Source organism: Chionomys nivalis, chromosome 8 (genome assembly GCF_950005125.1).
Source record: "Chionomys nivalis chromosome 8, mChiNiv1.1, whole genome shotgun sequence".
NCBI classification, from domain to species: domain Eukaryota; kingdom Metazoa; phylum Chordata; class Mammalia; order Rodentia; family Cricetidae; genus Chionomys; species Chionomys nivalis.
Genome location: NC_080093.1, coordinates 36772308 through 36789409, shown reverse-complemented (window position 1 = coordinate 36789409; position 17102 = coordinate 36772308). Strand labels below are relative to the sequence as shown.

General features: G+C 42.6%; 1 protein-coding gene across 1 annotated transcript in view; it reads right to left on the bottom strand.

The window, feature by feature from the left end:
* The window catches only part of Gda (guanine deaminase), a 61651-nt gene that overhangs the window by 25145 nt on the left and 19404 nt on the right, over nucleotides 1–17102 (bottom strand). The window contains exons 2-5 of the mRNA XM_057778269.1: nucleotides 13146–13234; nucleotides 9095–9266; nucleotides 5510–5597; nucleotides 3494–3599 (exon numbers count right to left, since the gene is read on the bottom strand). Of these exons, the coding sequence (XP_057634252.1) occupies nucleotides 3494–3599; nucleotides 5510–5597; nucleotides 9095–9266; nucleotides 13146–13234 (455 nt within the window). The remainder of the gene's footprint in view (nucleotides 1–3493; nucleotides 3600–5509; nucleotides 5598–9094; nucleotides 9267–13145; nucleotides 13235–17102) is intronic.

Here is a 17102-nt window from a genome sequence, read left to right as displayed (position 1 = left end):
GGGTGCTAGGAGAGATGAGAGAAACTTTGTAGTATGCAAAGGAGTGGCACAGTTGGGGAATCTGCAGTATGTGCCACTCTGTTCTATTAAAGTCTTTGTCAAGAATCACTTTCTGGTGAATCTAAAAGCAACCCTTCAAAACTATGCACTTAAAAATCTAACCTTTCCTAGTCGACTCTTAAAGAGACTGTGCACTGGAACATATTTCCATTTTTTGAAGTCATTTTCGGAGAAGTATAATTTACATATCATAAAGTTCACCCATTTTAAGAGCTCTATTCAATAAATGTAGCCAATTTACTGGGTTGCAGAGTTACCGTAATAATACAGTCTTTGAATTCTCGTCGCCAGAGTGAGATCCCCTGGATCTATAGACAGGAGATGGGCAGTGCCCCCCAACACCAGCACGAGCAAACCTGTCCATTTTCCCTCTCGTGGACTTGCAGTTTATATGCATTCAATATAAACGAAGGTTCATAACATGCTCCCTTTTGTGTTTGGCCTGTTTTTCTTGGAATGGCCATTTTAAAGTTCATCATGGTGTCAGAACTTGGGTTTTCTCATACCTGATCAACTGTACTGTATACCACATTTCCCGCTCCCAAACGGTAGTCATGTCAGGTGTGGGACAAGCCCTCCGATAGCCTCGGTGACACGGCCCTCTGCCTCTTTCTTTCTTGCAACTCCCAGAACAGCTGAAGAAGGACTGCAAATCTGACATCTGGAGGTCAGAGGGGCTGGACACAGAGTCTGGGCTCATCCTGGCTCCTCCCAGAACAGAAGACCTTTGGATTCTTTTGCTAGTTTTATCCCATGTATGTATTGACCTGCTTGTATGAGTATATCACCTGTATGAGGTGTCTGTGGAGATCAGAGGCATTGGTTTCCCTGAGACTGGAGTTACAGATGTGTGAGCAGCCATGTGTGCCCTGGGAACCAAAGTCAAACCCTGCGCTGCTGAACCATCTCTCTAGGCCTGTCCTGCATGTCAATGAGCCAAGTGTCCATCTGGAATAAAACCTCAGCTGGAGTGTGTTTTCAGGGTCCCCCACTGTGGTGCAATGTGGGTTGTGTATAGATGAGACTCCACTCATCCTGGGTATCTCTGCCGAACCTTACAAACTAGCCTGCCTTGAGTCCTAGGCTTCTCTTCTCCACCCTGATTCCTACCTGTGAATCATCCACAGGCCTGCTGGACTGAGCTTGAAGGACAGCATTGAGTACCCTACACCCTTGCAAGCAGACTTTTTGGAGTCCTGTCCTGAGGCCAACACTGGTGTGTCCAGGGCACTTGTTTTGCATTTGGCATCTGTGAGTGGCGGCTTGAGAAGCAGTCACGTTAGAGGACAGGTCACATGGACCTGTCTGTCGTGTTGTCTCTGTCCACACCGTGTTTTGACACTCTGTGTGCACATGTGCTCCCTCCTTTGAGGTACAGATCAGCCCAAAACAGGCAGTTCACATCCTTGGTGAACTCACTCTACACCCAGGGTCTTTATAATAGGTGTTGGTCTCTACCATTCAGTGTCTCTCTTGCCTGTGTATCACCGTCAAATGTGTCTAGACCTTTTACTAAAATGGATCTATTGTCCATGAGTCCACAGATGTGGAATAAAGGAATATAAGGAATACAGCCGGGGCTGGAGAGAGGCTCAGAAGTTAAGAGCACTGGCTGCTCTTCCAGGGGTCCTGAGTTCAATTCCCAGCAACCACATGGTAGCTCACAGCCATCTATAATGAGATCTGGTGCCCTCTTCTGGTGTGCAGACATACATGCAGGCAGAACACTGTATACAAAAGAAAGAAAGAAAAGAAAGAAAGGAAGGAAGGAAAGAAGGAAGGAAGGAGAGAGAGAGAGAGAGAGAGAGAGAGAGAGAGAGAGAGAGAGAGAGAAGAAAGAAAGAAAGAAAGAAAGAAAGAAAGAAAGAAAGAAAGAAAGAAATCCTTTTAGAGAAGGAATACAGCTTTCTTGCTGTATGCCTGCCTTTCACCTCCTCATGTAACAGTTCTGGGAAGGAGTTTTTCTAGTTCTTTATTTGCATATGCTGTGGTCATTCCAGAATGCGTTCAGATTTTTTTCTTTTTCTATAGTAGTATAAAAGAATAGTGCTAGGTGGCTATAACACATTGATCCAGTGGAAAGAACACTTACAAGTAAAGATGTATGGACTAAGGTGTATACTGTGTGACTCACTGGACCATGCTACAGCTTCCATACCAAAGTTTTTTCTCTCTCTCTCTTTCTCTCAATTTTGTTTGTTTTGGGGAGAAGATCATAGGGCAGAGGGTGGAGGGATGGGACAGGGAGATGAGTGGGATCTGGGTGCATGCTGTAAAACCACAAAGAATCAATAATTTTTTTTTTTACAAAACCGACTGAAAGGATATAGAGTAAAGTCTCACATCGATGTCTTTGAAAGGTTTAACTCAAGATAATGTCTCAGCTTTGCACCTCATTGGGCTTCTCTATGCTTTATGCCAGGGAAGAACATAATTTTTGGTTATTTTTTTAAGAGAGTGTCTTACTATATGGCTAAGGCTAGCTTAGAACTCGTGATCCTTTCTTCTCAGTCTCCCACACACTTGGATTGCAGGTGTGCACCGCTCCGCCTGACTATTTTTACTGAAATGTCTTTCACCCACCTGTAAATGGAACGTTTCTCATAATGTCTCACATGTTTTCTGTAATTGGCTCTTCACACCATTATTCTTGGGTGTGTGCATGAGTAAAAAATTCTTGTATACACCTCCTGACTCTCCTTTCCATTCTAAGCACGACTTGAGTAAGATTCGTGCCGTGCTATAAGGAACTCTACATTTTAAATCATAGAGATTCTTTACTCTGTTAAACCCCGGCTCTGACGCTTTAATCTATAGTAATAAATGGTTCAGATGAGTGTCCCACAAAGGTCCATGTGCCAAAGCTCGGTCCCCAGGTCATTGCTGTTGGGAAGTGGGGTATCTTAGGAAGCGGAGTCTGCTAGAAGATCACTGGGGCCGTTGGCCATGTGCCCCCAGGAGGCATTTTGGAATTCCGGCCAATTTTTTCTCTCTGTCCTTCCTGGCTTATGAGGTGAACAGTGTATACTATAGTCACTCCTGCCTAATCATATGACTACTCGGTCATGTGCTGGAGCCTCTAGAACAATAACCCCAAAGAAACCGTTTCTTTCTGTGAAATGATTATCTCTGGCAGGTTGATGGTAAGTGGGCTGCGGACAAGTCAACCAGGCTATGCCGGGCTCAGTTTTCTTATCATGAAAAAAGACACCTTGTGGAGCTTTCTGAGGGTCAAGTACAGTCTACAGAGGACAGCTCTGTGAGCTACCCACTGACCACTGTCACATGTTTGAGCACTGTGGACTAACAAGATACTGCAACAAGCGGAATAGTCTGTCACCATGCTCAGATCTCAACTGGGTCCTTATGGTGTCTACTTTCCCCTCTCTGCTTACAGCGCCGTCCATACAGATGAAAACCCCAGACACACTACCTCTCTGTCTCCTTGACCGACTCCTCGGTGCTTTCCTTGTATTCTGGAACGGTGTCATTCAAGTCCATGCATACTTTGCCCACAAAGGCTCGCTGCCCAAATTTGTCTGTGGAGCACACAGAGAAAGAATCTGAAGACGTGTTTCTTTTTTGACACTTTTTCTGAGGAGTCTAAAAACACTTTTAAATTACAATTATCCTGAAAACATGAGAATGTTAAGAGTCATCACTCGGTCTTCACACTGTGGCAATAACAAAGCCACTAAATTCAAAGAACAAATGGCTTCCACCCAGCCCCCAGCCTGCTGGAAAACAATGGGGTATTTTATACTTCCTATTTACCTTTTCCTTTTGACTATACACTTTGTCTTTATTTCTACCAATGTCATAACTATCTTGACACTCATCTTCTCACATGGTACAAGAGGGAATAGCCTCAGATGCTAGAAAATACATTAATATTCTCAATATACCACTTTTATCTTTTTCCTCTACTCATTTCTCTCCTCTCTGTTACTCTCCTGCCATCCCTGGATCAAGTTCCTCTCCGTGCATGTTAGGTCCCTTTTCTAGATAAAGGACAGCGTATAAAATGAAAGGACATGGATGCTGGGTGATCGACTTAGATTTGATTCCTCACCTCTGTGGTTACCCCAAGATGGTAGCTATCATCTGAGATCTAGACGCCAGTGTCCCAGAATCCTCTGCTCTGAGCGGGGTTGTAAGAAATACACAAAGAACGATGCACAAGGCTCATGGTGCTCAGATGACATGCTGTGGTTCTTCCTGACTGTCACAGCATTGTTTACCATTGACTGACTGCTAGGCCTAGCAGCCGCTGGCAGTGAAGGACCTCATCACCTCTGTGCTGGAGAAACTCTTACTTCGGTTGCCCTATGAAGGTGGGGCTGTGTTACAATGTCTCCTCACTGTCAAAAGTCTTTCAGAAGGCTTCCTGCCACTCTCTCTGCAAGTTATTTTAACATCTAGTTATCAGATTAATTCCTTAACATGCCGCTCTCATCATATCCCTTATCTGGCTTGAGACCTCTTGAGTCTCTGATGCATGTTCAAGGCCTCTCTGTGGTCGAAACCTGCCCACCTTCCACTCCTTTCTGACCAGCCAATGAATCCCCCCTTTCTTTAAGTCATGCTATTTCCTGTCTCTATCATCAACATCTCTGCCCCGACTCCTCTGTCCGTCTCATTTCCTCATTTTTGCCTCTCCCTCTTCCAAGCAGCTAAAGGTCACTTCCATGGAAACATTCCAGACAGGCTGCTTTTGCCTCTTCTGAGAACTTTTGTTTTTGTTTTCAGTGTCAGCCATTAGGCGTTTGGTATAAACTATGCTGGAACCCAACAGCAGGGTAAATACATCATCAGTCAATGGTGTTTACCAAGTGCCTGCTAAATGCCAGGCACTGTGCTGGGTATGTGTGGAATCGGCCACCTAGATCCAGGCTCCATTTTGCTTTCCAACTCTGTGGTCTTGGATATGTGAACACCTTTGAGCTTTGTTTAATTTGTCTGTGCTATGAGGGCACCAATAGATGTCAGAAGGCTATTTAGAGTGGAGTATTTTGTATACTGTATGGGATCTAGTAACAGAATTACACATGTTAACTAAACTAAGACAATGCTGGCATCTAACACCATGCCCTGAATCTAGCTAACCACCAAGACCTGTCTATTAATTATAATGTAATAAACTCTTGCTACAGCTACATTGATAGATGTGCTCTTAAAAAAAAACCAAATCAATATACAAAATTCAGATCTATAAACATCACCCTGGGACCAGAATCCATATAGAAATAATTAACTCCTTTAAACAATAAAAACGCACTTAAGAGTCAAGGATATTCCCAGGCATGCAGCTACTTGCAAAAAATACAAAGTGCAAATGCTCAAATTCTAGACCCAAAGGCATGGCTTCCTACAGAGTATGAACTATTGCCAGGCATGGCCTGGTTGTCTTTGCTTGATGCGCCCATAAATCCTGCTTTCAGCTGCTCACCTGTAATTTCTGCAAGGATCAGGGATGAGTCAGTGTGAATTGTTCCAAAGTAGCAAGCCGTGGTTGTGCCATTCTTTAGTGTTCTCCTCTAAAAATAAATCACAAAAGTCCTGAATTGCACGTGCTCAGAAGAGTCACATGGCACACACAGATGAAAATAGAAGTCTGCTTTTTAATTTTAACATGTGTTTATTGAAAAATATGCCATCTTGATGTGGAAGAGACCTCAGTAAATGGCATAAGTATTTATAGTCTCAAAGTGAGAACTTAAGGAGAAATTGGTATTTTTAATTTTCTGGTTGTGTGTTTCAGGAGTCACAAAATGTGGTGCCAATTAACTCCTTGTTCCTTAGGATTGTTTGCGAATATTTAAATTTTATTTATCCGTGAGCATACAAATGGGATTTTGCTCTGTATGACAAAGTAAATTGATTCAGCCAGACTTCCACTTCCACTTGGCAGAGCAACGATCATTACATCTTTATCCTCAGCAAATTTCCACTGGCACAATGATAAATGAGAGCACCAGGGGTTAACCCCCAAGAAAAACCCAAGATGAAATGACTGCAGAAGAGAGACCAGAGAAGAACCCGGAGACCTCGAGAAGAGGATGGATGCCTGGGCGTGCTAGCAGGACTCTGGCTGGTGTCCATGCAGTCACTTCCTCCTCCCTGTAGAAGTCACCCAAACATTCCTAACCTCTGTGTAGGGAGTCACTCTCTGTAGAAACTGGCAAGTGTGAAAAGGGCACAGATCCCACCCAAACAAGATGAAGAAAGGCAAGTGACAATCCAGCTGAGCTCCAGGGTCCTCAGTCTCTTTCACTAAAGCATCAAGTATGTCATTCCCACAGTTCCTGAAGAAGCTGAAGAGCTCCTTCCTAGAGAAAAGGAATGGCTGGAAGATATGTTCCCACAGCAACACTGGGGCCTGTTTGCTCCCTCCAAAGTTAATCCTATAATGAAGTTTTTCAGTTCAGCAGTGCTGACGTGGTGTGAGGAAAGTCCTCCAACCTGGGTTCTCATGAGGAAAAGCCTGAGCTAAATGAGAAGCTGTAGGTTCACATTTGACTGGAATGAACTAAAATCTATGCGAAGTCCAGTCAAGTGACAAGAAAGGGAGAACACAGGGAGGGAAGGAGGGAGGAAGAGGAGGGAAGGGGGAGGGAGGGCATGAAGGAGAAATGCCAGCTCTCTCAAGCAGAGGTCAGCTCCATTCCCATCTCTGTCAGCATGTGTAGGCCTATTCATAACCAAAACCATAGGGCAAGTTTGGCAAATAAATACTTGTCAGGCATAGACCATTTCTGGGCTCCCTGACTTTAAATACCTATATTTATGATGAAGAAATATATATACTTTGCTTGAAGGATATATAATCCTTGAAGCGCTCTCTCTCTCTCTCTCTCTCTCTCTCTCTCTCTCTCTCTCAAAGTCTCTTGAGATGAAAATTTCCCTTCCTTTCTCCTCTCTCTCTCTCTCTCTCTCTCTCTCTCTCTCTCTCTCTCTCTTCCTTTTCTCTCTCTCCTACCCCTAACCATCTTTACAAATGTATTTTGACAGTATAATGTCCATCCACATTAAGCAATGTCAGAATTAATTTTTTTAACTTCAGTATAAAGAATAGATTGCTTTGATTTCAACAAATGTGGCTCTCAAAATCACACACATTCTCTCTCTCCTTCCGCTCATGATTTGGACCTTGGGATTTCAGTCCGGTGCTCCAATGTGGGTCTCTGTCTCTGCCTCCTTTCATCACCTGATGAAGGTTAATATCCAGGAGGATAACTATATGTTTTTCTTTGGGTTCACCATCTTATTTAGCTTCTCTAGGATCACGAATGAGGGGTACACCCACACCCTGAGTCACTGGGGATGTTCTATTGGGAACTCACCAAGGCCAGCTGGCCCGGGTCTGAAAAAGCACGGGATAAAACCGGACTCGCTGAACATAGCAAACAATGAGGGCTGCTGAGAAGTCAAGAACAATGGCACTGGGTTTTGATCCTACTGCACGCACTGGCTTTGTGGGTGTCTAGGCTGTTTAGATGCTCACCTTACTAGACATGGAAGGAGGTGGGAGATCCTTGGACTTCCCACAGGGCAGGAAACCCTGACTACTCTTTGGGCTGCTGAGGGAGGGGGAGTTGATTGGGGGAGGGGGAGGGAAAAGGGAGGCGGTGGCGGGGAGGAGACAGAAATCTTTAATAAATAAGTAAATAAATAGATAAATAAATAAATAAAATTACACACATAGTGTGAATTTCATTTCTGATTTCCATCTCTTCATCACATGCTAGAAACAGAGCAAACTTGTGACAGCCTCTCCCAAGAGCGAGCATTGACTTTGGGTTTTAGTTTTCCCTTCCCCTCTTTGTCCTTTTCTGTGATTTGATGACTCATTTTCTTTTGTTCCATCCTATGCAATTTTAAGCAATTTCAGACCCGTTTTAGAACAATGTGAGGCATAAATACATTGTGAAGATAAAGATTTGGTGTGGTTAACACAATTCATTAACACAGTGTGCTAGCCAGTTCATAACCAGCTTTTAGCCCTTCTCAGTTTTCTGCTGTCATGTGGATGTAGGCTAAAACGTCAGTCCCACAATCTTAACTAAGCAAGGTAACTGAATGAATGTAAGTACCTGTTTCTACTTTTTAAGCCTGGAATGATACAAGACAAGGAACCGGCAGGAGAGCCAGGCCAGTTCATGCAGAAGGCATGTAGCCAGTAGCACAGAAGAACCACTGGTCAGTCCTGCAAGAACCCAGGAGTACGGTCTGAAGAGTTCACTGTAGGAGGCAGGGGCAAGATGAAAAGCATTTGCATTCCAGTTTCTGGGTGTGCTCTTATTCTGGAGCTAGGTTTTATAAAAGAGGAGAACATGGCCCATTTTCCCAGCCCTCAACATAACAGTGGGGTGCACACAGCAGTCCCTGATCTGACTGAATGGCTACAGTGCTCCCACTAACGCCGTCAGTGCTCATATCCCGTCCCCACCTTTTCTGTAACGTGAGGTCATCCTAGCTTCTGTCCTTGCCAACCCAACAAAACAATGTGATATCCTCCCAAAAGCAGTTTGAAATTTAATTTTTCCTTGAGCATTAAACAAATAACAAAATGTGGCTCTTACCATATGCTAGGTACTGTTTAAAGGACCTCCCAAATATTAATCTCATGAATTATCATAACAATCCATCAAGGAGGTTCTAGTGATATCTGAGTTTTACAGATGGGGACAGTGAGTCACAGAGCCTTCTGAAGGTCACATGGTCACATGGATGCTCCAGATGGTCCTCAGAACAGCACTATGAATTGGCGGCAGTGAGAGAGCACACCCGGAAGACAAGAATAAGAGAGCTGTAGTAGAATCCACCAGACTCCAGCTTAGGGTCATTACACTCACATTCTCTCCGTGCCGCTGCGAGGGTGGCAGGCTCAGTGGCTTATGAGAGGACTTAAAAATGAATGTTGCCACAGCCCGTCTCTCCCTTAACACTTTTATAACTGGAGTGTTTATAACTAGAAATGAATGTTCGTGTGAATGATCAGGCATTACGTAGCACCCCCACACAGGATACTCACAACAACTCTGGTGTAGACTTCTTCAGCGAGGTCAGTGCTCTGGAACCTCTGTTCTGTAGGAAATGTGTACTTGTTCAGCCACTCCAACAGTGGCAGGTCTACATTGCTTCCAGCAAAGGCGTACTGAGGAGCATGGATGTGTGTGTCAACAAGGCCCGGCATGAAGAACTCGCTGGGAAGTAAAGAGAAGAAGGAAATCACCGGAGAGCGTCTTTAGGCAAGGGTTTTATTTGTCCTGCACATTTACAACTCTAAATTTTCTTTTTTCTTAAAAGAAACCAGAAAATATGAATAAAATTCTGCTAGAAGAGAGAGCACCTAAGTTACAATGGTTGCAGCTCTAGTCAGAGGTGATGGAGGGAAGGAAAACACAGAAGTGCACAGACGCCGAGCTGCTGTAGCAGAAGAAAGCACGGAAGTGCACAGATGCCGAGTCACCATAGCAGAAGAAAGCACGGAAGTGCACAGATGCCAAGTCACCATAGCAGAAGAAAGCACGGAAGTGCACAGATGCCAAGTCACCATAGCAGAAGAAAGCACAGAAGTGCACAGACGCCAAGTCACCATAGCAGAAGAAAGCACGGAAGTGCACAGATGCCGAGTCACCATAGCAGAAGAAAGCACGGAAGTGCACAGATGCCGAGTCACCATAGCAGAAGAAAGGAGAGAAGCCATGGCCACATCCTATGACTCTGTTCTTCCAACTGGACAGAGAATGGAGGTGGGGATAGGGTCGTCAAGCGTCAAGAAACTGGGCTGAGGGACAAAGACACATGTCACAACAGGGGATAAAGATGAAACCAATAACTTAATGGTCCCTTTCATCTTAGAAGATGGCAAGAAATCCTATCCTCCATGTGTCCAAAGGCTGAACTCTCAACAGAATCGTCAAGAACGTGTCTGGGCTGCTTGGAGATTCCTGGTCTTTGCCAGGAAAGTGCAGACATGGACTGTTTGTCTGAGGTGAAGTATGGAGGGGTTGTGACGCTGTCACCCCCTTCTTGCTTCAACTCTTTTCCTTTCCTTTTGGAGACATGATTTTGAGGTAGAGCCCAGGCTGGCACTGAACTCATGCTCCTCCTGCCTCCACCTCCTGAGTGCTGAGAAGCCAGGCATGCACCACTGTGCCCAGCTTTCCACTCGTGCTTCTGATTGGCTGAGCCTCCCCAACCACATTTCTGTTTATTTTTATACCAACGGGTTCTGGATAGGTATTTTTAAGTTCTCAGAAGCACTATCCACGGAAGGCAGAAAAGCAAATGCTAGCAGACACATAAAGCTCATCTAAAGAGCTAATTCAGTGCCCCTGGGAATTCACCACATCAACTCATCCAAACACATATCTATTAAGAGATGCTATCTACTCCACTACTCTCACCTAGAACACCTGGACCATCACCCATGGAACTTGAACTCAACACTTGACACCACAAGAAGAAACCCTTAGCCAGCAAATGTGATGCATCCATATATCACTCCCTAGAGGCAAATGAGATGAGTCAGAGAGATACTTTGAGCATATGAGGGTGAACACACAAAGTGCAGAGAACCTGGTTGAAGAGTCAGGTGTGTAGGGTCTCTTGATATAAGATCAAGCCAAATGTCACAGAATGACGCAGTCGACTGTTTCCTATTTCTGTGACAAACTACCTAAGGGTGGATACTTTGCTTTTTAAAAGAGGCTTATATGGTTCAAACTTCTGAAAATGTATATGCATGACTTAGGCAAGACATACTTTCTTGCATGACAACACACAGAGAACTATACGAATAACGAGCTGCATACAGAATAAACCAACTGTACGGGGTAGACTCACCTTAATAGAATACATTCTCCAAAGGACTCCCTCACTTTGCAAGATCACCAACAATCATCTCCAACCAGGTCCCTCCTCTCAAAACTCACCACTTCTCAACATCTTTGCACAGGGTCCAACTTCTAGCATATGAGCTAGACCCTAGCTTGTGGCCTCTAGGTGGCCAGGAAGTTACTAAAGATGTGGGGTAAGCGGTTACACAAGAGTGAAAGACAGGATTCAGGGTTGAGAAGCTTCTCTACAAGCTCCTAATGCTAGAAATTTTCTGTAGAAATGAGGCTAACTCTTGAGCGTCAGTATTCACTTAAGAACGAGAGAGGAAGAGAAGGTGGTGACAATTGACATTGGCAGAACTGTTGTCAAGAAAATAGAGGAGACCCAGGACACAGATATCAGAGAGAGTAAAAAAGGAGGCAGGGAAGTGACCAGCAACAAAAATCTGAAGGCAAGATGTATGACGCCTCAGAGAGACTATGGGACCTCTACTGCAGTGAGCCCATGGCATTCAACATCAAAGGGATTCACTCCCAGTCTCAGGCTGCTTTAGTTCTGTCCAAGGTGCTGAGGAGTGAGGCAGTCCAGATATGGGTGATGGAGAGAGAACTGGGCATTTTTCACAGCAAAAGTCAGGAGACTTCACTTTTTTTTTTTTTTTTTTTTTTTTTTAAATCAAGGGAAACCTGTGTGTGCTAGCAGGAGCAAAGAGGCAAAGGCAAAGGCGGTGTTTGAGGGTGCCATCTTCAAGAGCAGAAGACAGGCTATGAAAGGACTCACTGCATCCTGTGTAGCTTTGCCCCAACACAGGAAGCGCTGGGACATGACATTAGCCAAGTTCACATACTCAAGGGTGAGTCTGGGGTTTGCGAGATAAAGATGCAGGAGTGTGGGATGTGAGAGAAGCTAGGTGGAATCAATGTCCTTAAATACACCACCTCATTTTACAGAGAACAAGACGCAGCTCGGGGATGATTGCTTGCAAATTGTCAATGCCCTGACCAAGATTAGAAGTCAGTTCACCATTCATAAAATGACTCGGAGCTGGATGGTAGATATCAGGAGGCAACATTAGACAGGGCCAAGAGGTGGTCCACTGGGTGTACCAGAAGGAGATGAAGAAGCTCCCTCCATCATTTTCCCATCCCCATCCCACGTTCATCAGCATAATTCTTTTAGAACATCAGCTTCACATTTTAAATCTGAAATAGTGACCTAGCCTTTTAAAAATCAAGAAAAAGAACAATATACAACCCTATGTGCAGTAATCAGAATACCCGCCCATCTTTTATATTTCTTTATTTTTATTTAACTTTATTTTTGCATTGCTGGGAATTAAAGCCAAGGACTTCATATATAATAAGCACGTGTTCGATCACTAATCAGCACCCACAGTTTCATGTCCCACCCCCACTTCTCAGTTTCTTTTTGAGGTGTGGTATCAATATGTAACCCAGACTAGCCTTGAACTTGCCTCTGCCTCCAAGGGCAGGGATTACAGGCCTATGCTGGCACTTCCCACTCTTCCACTCATGTTATAAATAAAGTGCTGGAAGAAGCCACCCAGTCAGAACAGTTCACTGGAGGCTAAGGCCCATATCACCCAATCTGTTTGATACCATCACTAGTTAAATGAGCTTCTCACTGCATCATCCTAAAGTCACCTTCCAAGCTTTAAATGTATTTTCAGAATGAAAATGGCAGTTCCACTTTTATTGGATTTGAAAAAATAGCCTTTTGAAATTAGATAAAAATATTTGAGCTTAAGAGAAGTGCTCTCACTTATATAAAAAAAAATCAGCCAGGCTATTGAGACAGTGAGCCTACCACACGAAACACATTTTATATAGATATTAAAGACCACAAAAATGTCAACTCAAATGCACTCTGGACACAGATCTTCCCTAAGCATGCCATCAGAGTGGTTGTTCCTCAGACTCTGTTCCTTGATGGGTTTCCCTGCTTCATCCCCACACCCCCCCCCCCATGCTTATTTGGGGCTAACAACTTGCCAAGACTTTAATACTGTACACAAGATACCCAACAGATGTTTGATAAAGTAACGACGGCAGCCTCTGGTCCTCAAAGTTTCTGTCCTTCAGATTGCTTTCCTCTCCCCCATCTTCCCCAATGGTGGCCAACTGCTTAATCAGACAGCTTCCCTCTCTCATTGTGTTTTCTGATCACTTGAACGTTGGTACTGGCTCCCAGCAAAAGGCAAGATGTTGGCAGAGACTTACTGGTGGCTCAGCTCTCTGATCTCACATGGTTTGAAGGACCATTCTTTGGCCAGCTTTTCCTGCTGAGATGATTCTTCTAAAAACACTATCTTTAAGAGAAAAAGGGAAAGAATCGAATATTAGCAAATCATAGCCACTTGTTAACACTAAAAACACAAATGTTTTCAAAGGAGACCATAGTGATGCTGAATGAATTTTAAAAGATATTTGGTACCAAATGGGATTGAGTTCGGAGGGAAGAATGACAACAGTTTGCATTTGGTCATCCATAAAAGTAAAATGCATACATATTCTCATCTGCAGAAACTTAGACCTGAGACTTCAGATGTGTTCTTCTGAAGACTCACTGATGGGGACCAGGAGCACTGTTTCTCCTTCACTGATGTGATTAAGGGAAACACTGTTGTGAAAAAACACCCAACTTAAACCTAATAAGATCACTGTTAGCCTGTTATGGGAAACTCTAACTCATACTTTACAAGGCTAATGTGGAGAATAAATGTGATGATTCTGGTTATGAAATCAGCATCTGCCTGGAACACAGTGAAATGATCAAGTGTGCTGCGGCTGTTTTCTCTGTAAGTAAATTGCTCAACAAGAAAAGATAGGAAGTCACAAGGTTAGAACGCAGGAAATGGCACCTTGGTTTGGCTGCTTTGGTTGCCTTGTTATGCTGTAATAGGAGAGAGATGATGATAGGTCCACCAAGCCAGATCTCGGGGCTCTTCCTGTTTTTATTTCAGATGCAATATTATGAGAAAAAAGTGTTTAAGGAAAAATTAAAATTTGAAAAACCTTTACAAAATAAAAAACTGTTTATCTAGTGAAGTGAGAATTAAGGAGATGTACCTCAGGAAGAAAAATAATTGCTTAACTGAAAAGAAAACATTAATTTCTTTGTTCATTGAGACTCGCCTTAAAAAATTGTGATAATGATCAGAAGCAATTCCTAAAGTAAAGTAATTAGATGATTATAAAGATGAAACTTTTTTAAATGGTTAAATCAATAAACATCTAAAAAAGAGGAATCAACACTCACCAGAGCCTATACATAATTATGTAAAAAGCCATAAAATTAGAATTTATCAATATTTTTTCAGAAGTGATGTATTATAAACATCATAAGTAAGTAGTAGAATATAACACTTCTATACACATATTTGAAATATATTATTAAAAAATGCTTTTGAGCACAATAAAAATGGACAAAGTTTATTCTGGAGAGACGTAAACCAAATGGGGAAACTGAGGCAATTTTGCTACCCCTGTGGAAAACTCATGATCAACAGTGACGTTCTATGATAAGCACACCCTTTGCACAGGCAAATCCTTATTAAATAATATATTACATAATATATAACCCCTAAACCTGACACCTTGTGATATTTTGCTAGTACTGAGACCTTTGCCATCAACAGAACCAACTGAATGGCAAAGGAACTAATTGCTTATCACCTAATAACCATTAAAAATAACTGGCAACTGATACATATTTTAAACAAATAATTTAAAAGTCAAAAGAACCAGTCAATTTTGCTGTAATAAAACTGTTCTTACCCCAATTATTTTGATTTATATGAAAATGGTTTTCAACACTGATATTTATGAAAATGGAAAATAAGAGAAATTAAGCTGCCCTATTTAATGTCTGCAACCAGTAATACTCACTGGCCCATTATGTAATTGGAGAAAAATCTTCTTATTTGCATATAATAAATTACCTTTCAATATATATAATAGACATTTTAAAACTTCCTCGTGTTCCTGGGAAATTTTAAATGTTTCAATTTATGCCCATGAATGGTATAATAATAGATGTTCTGTAAGACTTCCCAAAAGAAAATATACTACATTATATTAAAATTGTGTAAGGGTTTAGACCAGAATTTATAACTCAGTAGGGAAAGGGACACAGTGCAGCATTTCAGACCATCAAAAAGGAGAAAGTATATTTGGGACTCACTATGTCACCTCGGCAGGTCCAGAATTGCTATGTTGACTAGGCTGGCCTTGCACTCATGGAGATCTGCCTACCTCTGTCTCCCATGTGCTGAGATTAAAAGTGTGTGTTATCCATACTGCTCCTTTCCCCATCCAGAACATTTTAAAGATTAATATCATGGTTTAATTTGAACAAATACATATTCAAAATTTTCTAGAAATAATGGGTTCTATACATATTTACATTCAACAAATCATCTATAGCACCAGCTTTTAAAAGTTTGAAATGATTAAAATAATGAAGACATATTTAGTGAACAGCAAATTAACCTTCATATAAGGTTAAAGTATCTTTATAAAAACGCATGTATAATGACATTTTTAATAATAATATGGTGTGGGTATAGATATGGGTGTACACATGAACATGTATGTTGAAAGGATTGTATATGTATTAAGAGTAGCTGTCCCTTTATTGAAAAATTGATGGTCATTTCACTTTCTTCTTCTCACCATAAAGCTAATTCTACTTACAATGCTTAAAAAAATGTAAAATGCAAACCCCCAATACTAAAATCTAGTCTCCACATGCAGAGCCTATGGCTACAGAGCTAAAATACATCAGACAGGTGAGGAATGAAATGAACACGGTGGGGGGGGGAAGCACTACATCAGAGGGAGAAACAGTGGTGTGGACAGGAACAATCTCGAAGAAACGGGACAATCTGATGGTGAGAGAAATGAATTGGTGCTTGATTAATATCCAGGGTAGACCAAAAAGGATGGCATGGGAATGCCAGCAATGAAGGTGGGGAAGTGAAAACAACCAGAGGCACTACCAATAAAGACCAGCTGGCAATGGTATGGGAGCGCCAGGTTAGAGAACTTCAATTCACCATCCAAGGCTTCCATTTGTTTTCTTGCTCTTATTTGCATATTTGTTCATCCAGCACTGTCTGAGGCCCTCTTGTTAAGTAGCAGGGATTGGGAGCCGTCGATTCATAGTGACTATAACACATATGTCATTTGGTAGGTTGGAGTAACTAGACTAGTTGAGAGCACAGGATATGTTCAGTATGTTCAGAAACACCACACACACCTGTGGAGACCCAGAACAGGCACTAGACAAGAACAGAAGGAATACACCAGACCATAAATAATCAGGAGTTGTAAGTCATGTTCAGCCTTCAGATTTATTTTTAAGAACTCTCTAAAAAGAAAATCTAGTGAAAAATACAACTGATGTATTCTTCATGGTGAAATGGCCTCCTCACTCCTAGACAGCCAGGGTTCATGATGCCATTCACTTGCTCGCTCATTTAAGAGTCTGGCATGGCCCTCAGGCCTTCCACCTTACAGGCCATGGTCTATGTCTAGGCAAACTGTCAATCACATGCACAAATCATTAAAAACAGTTGGCAGGGGCTTTCTCAAGCCAAACCCTTCGTTTGCGAGACGAGGAACCAAAGTTCCTTCTGCTAAGTAAACAAGGCCAAGTGCCTCTTGCTTGAAACGAGGGCTGTTTAGGATGAGCAATAGTGATAACGTCAGAAGTACTGAAGCCAAAGGCAGATGAATAGCGACTATCAGTGGTACAAGTCTCTGCAAGACGCAGGCTTCAAACACCAGATGGAAAATCTGGGCAGAACGCTTGTTGCCATGGAGTAGAGTAAACTTCTGGACAACTGTGAAACAGCTCAGCTATACAGCAGAAGGGGGCAGCTTCTGTCTGTACTCATCACACAAACCTGCTCAGGTCTCTGTGGGGGGATGTAAGACCAAACCAAAGGTATTTACTTCAGAGATTTCTGAGGCTCATGGCAAAGGCACACGTTGGTATGTTAGCACAATGCGTGTCGAACCAACGAAAGGGAAAATGAGACCGGTTTGAAAAACAAATCAGCCTTTCAAGGCAGGGTGGGGTGAAGGTTACCAAAAAGTCACCGAAAACTACCATGAAGGGTTTAAGACTTTCTGATCCCGTCTTCTTTTTGTGAATGAGAGTGCAGAGGACGC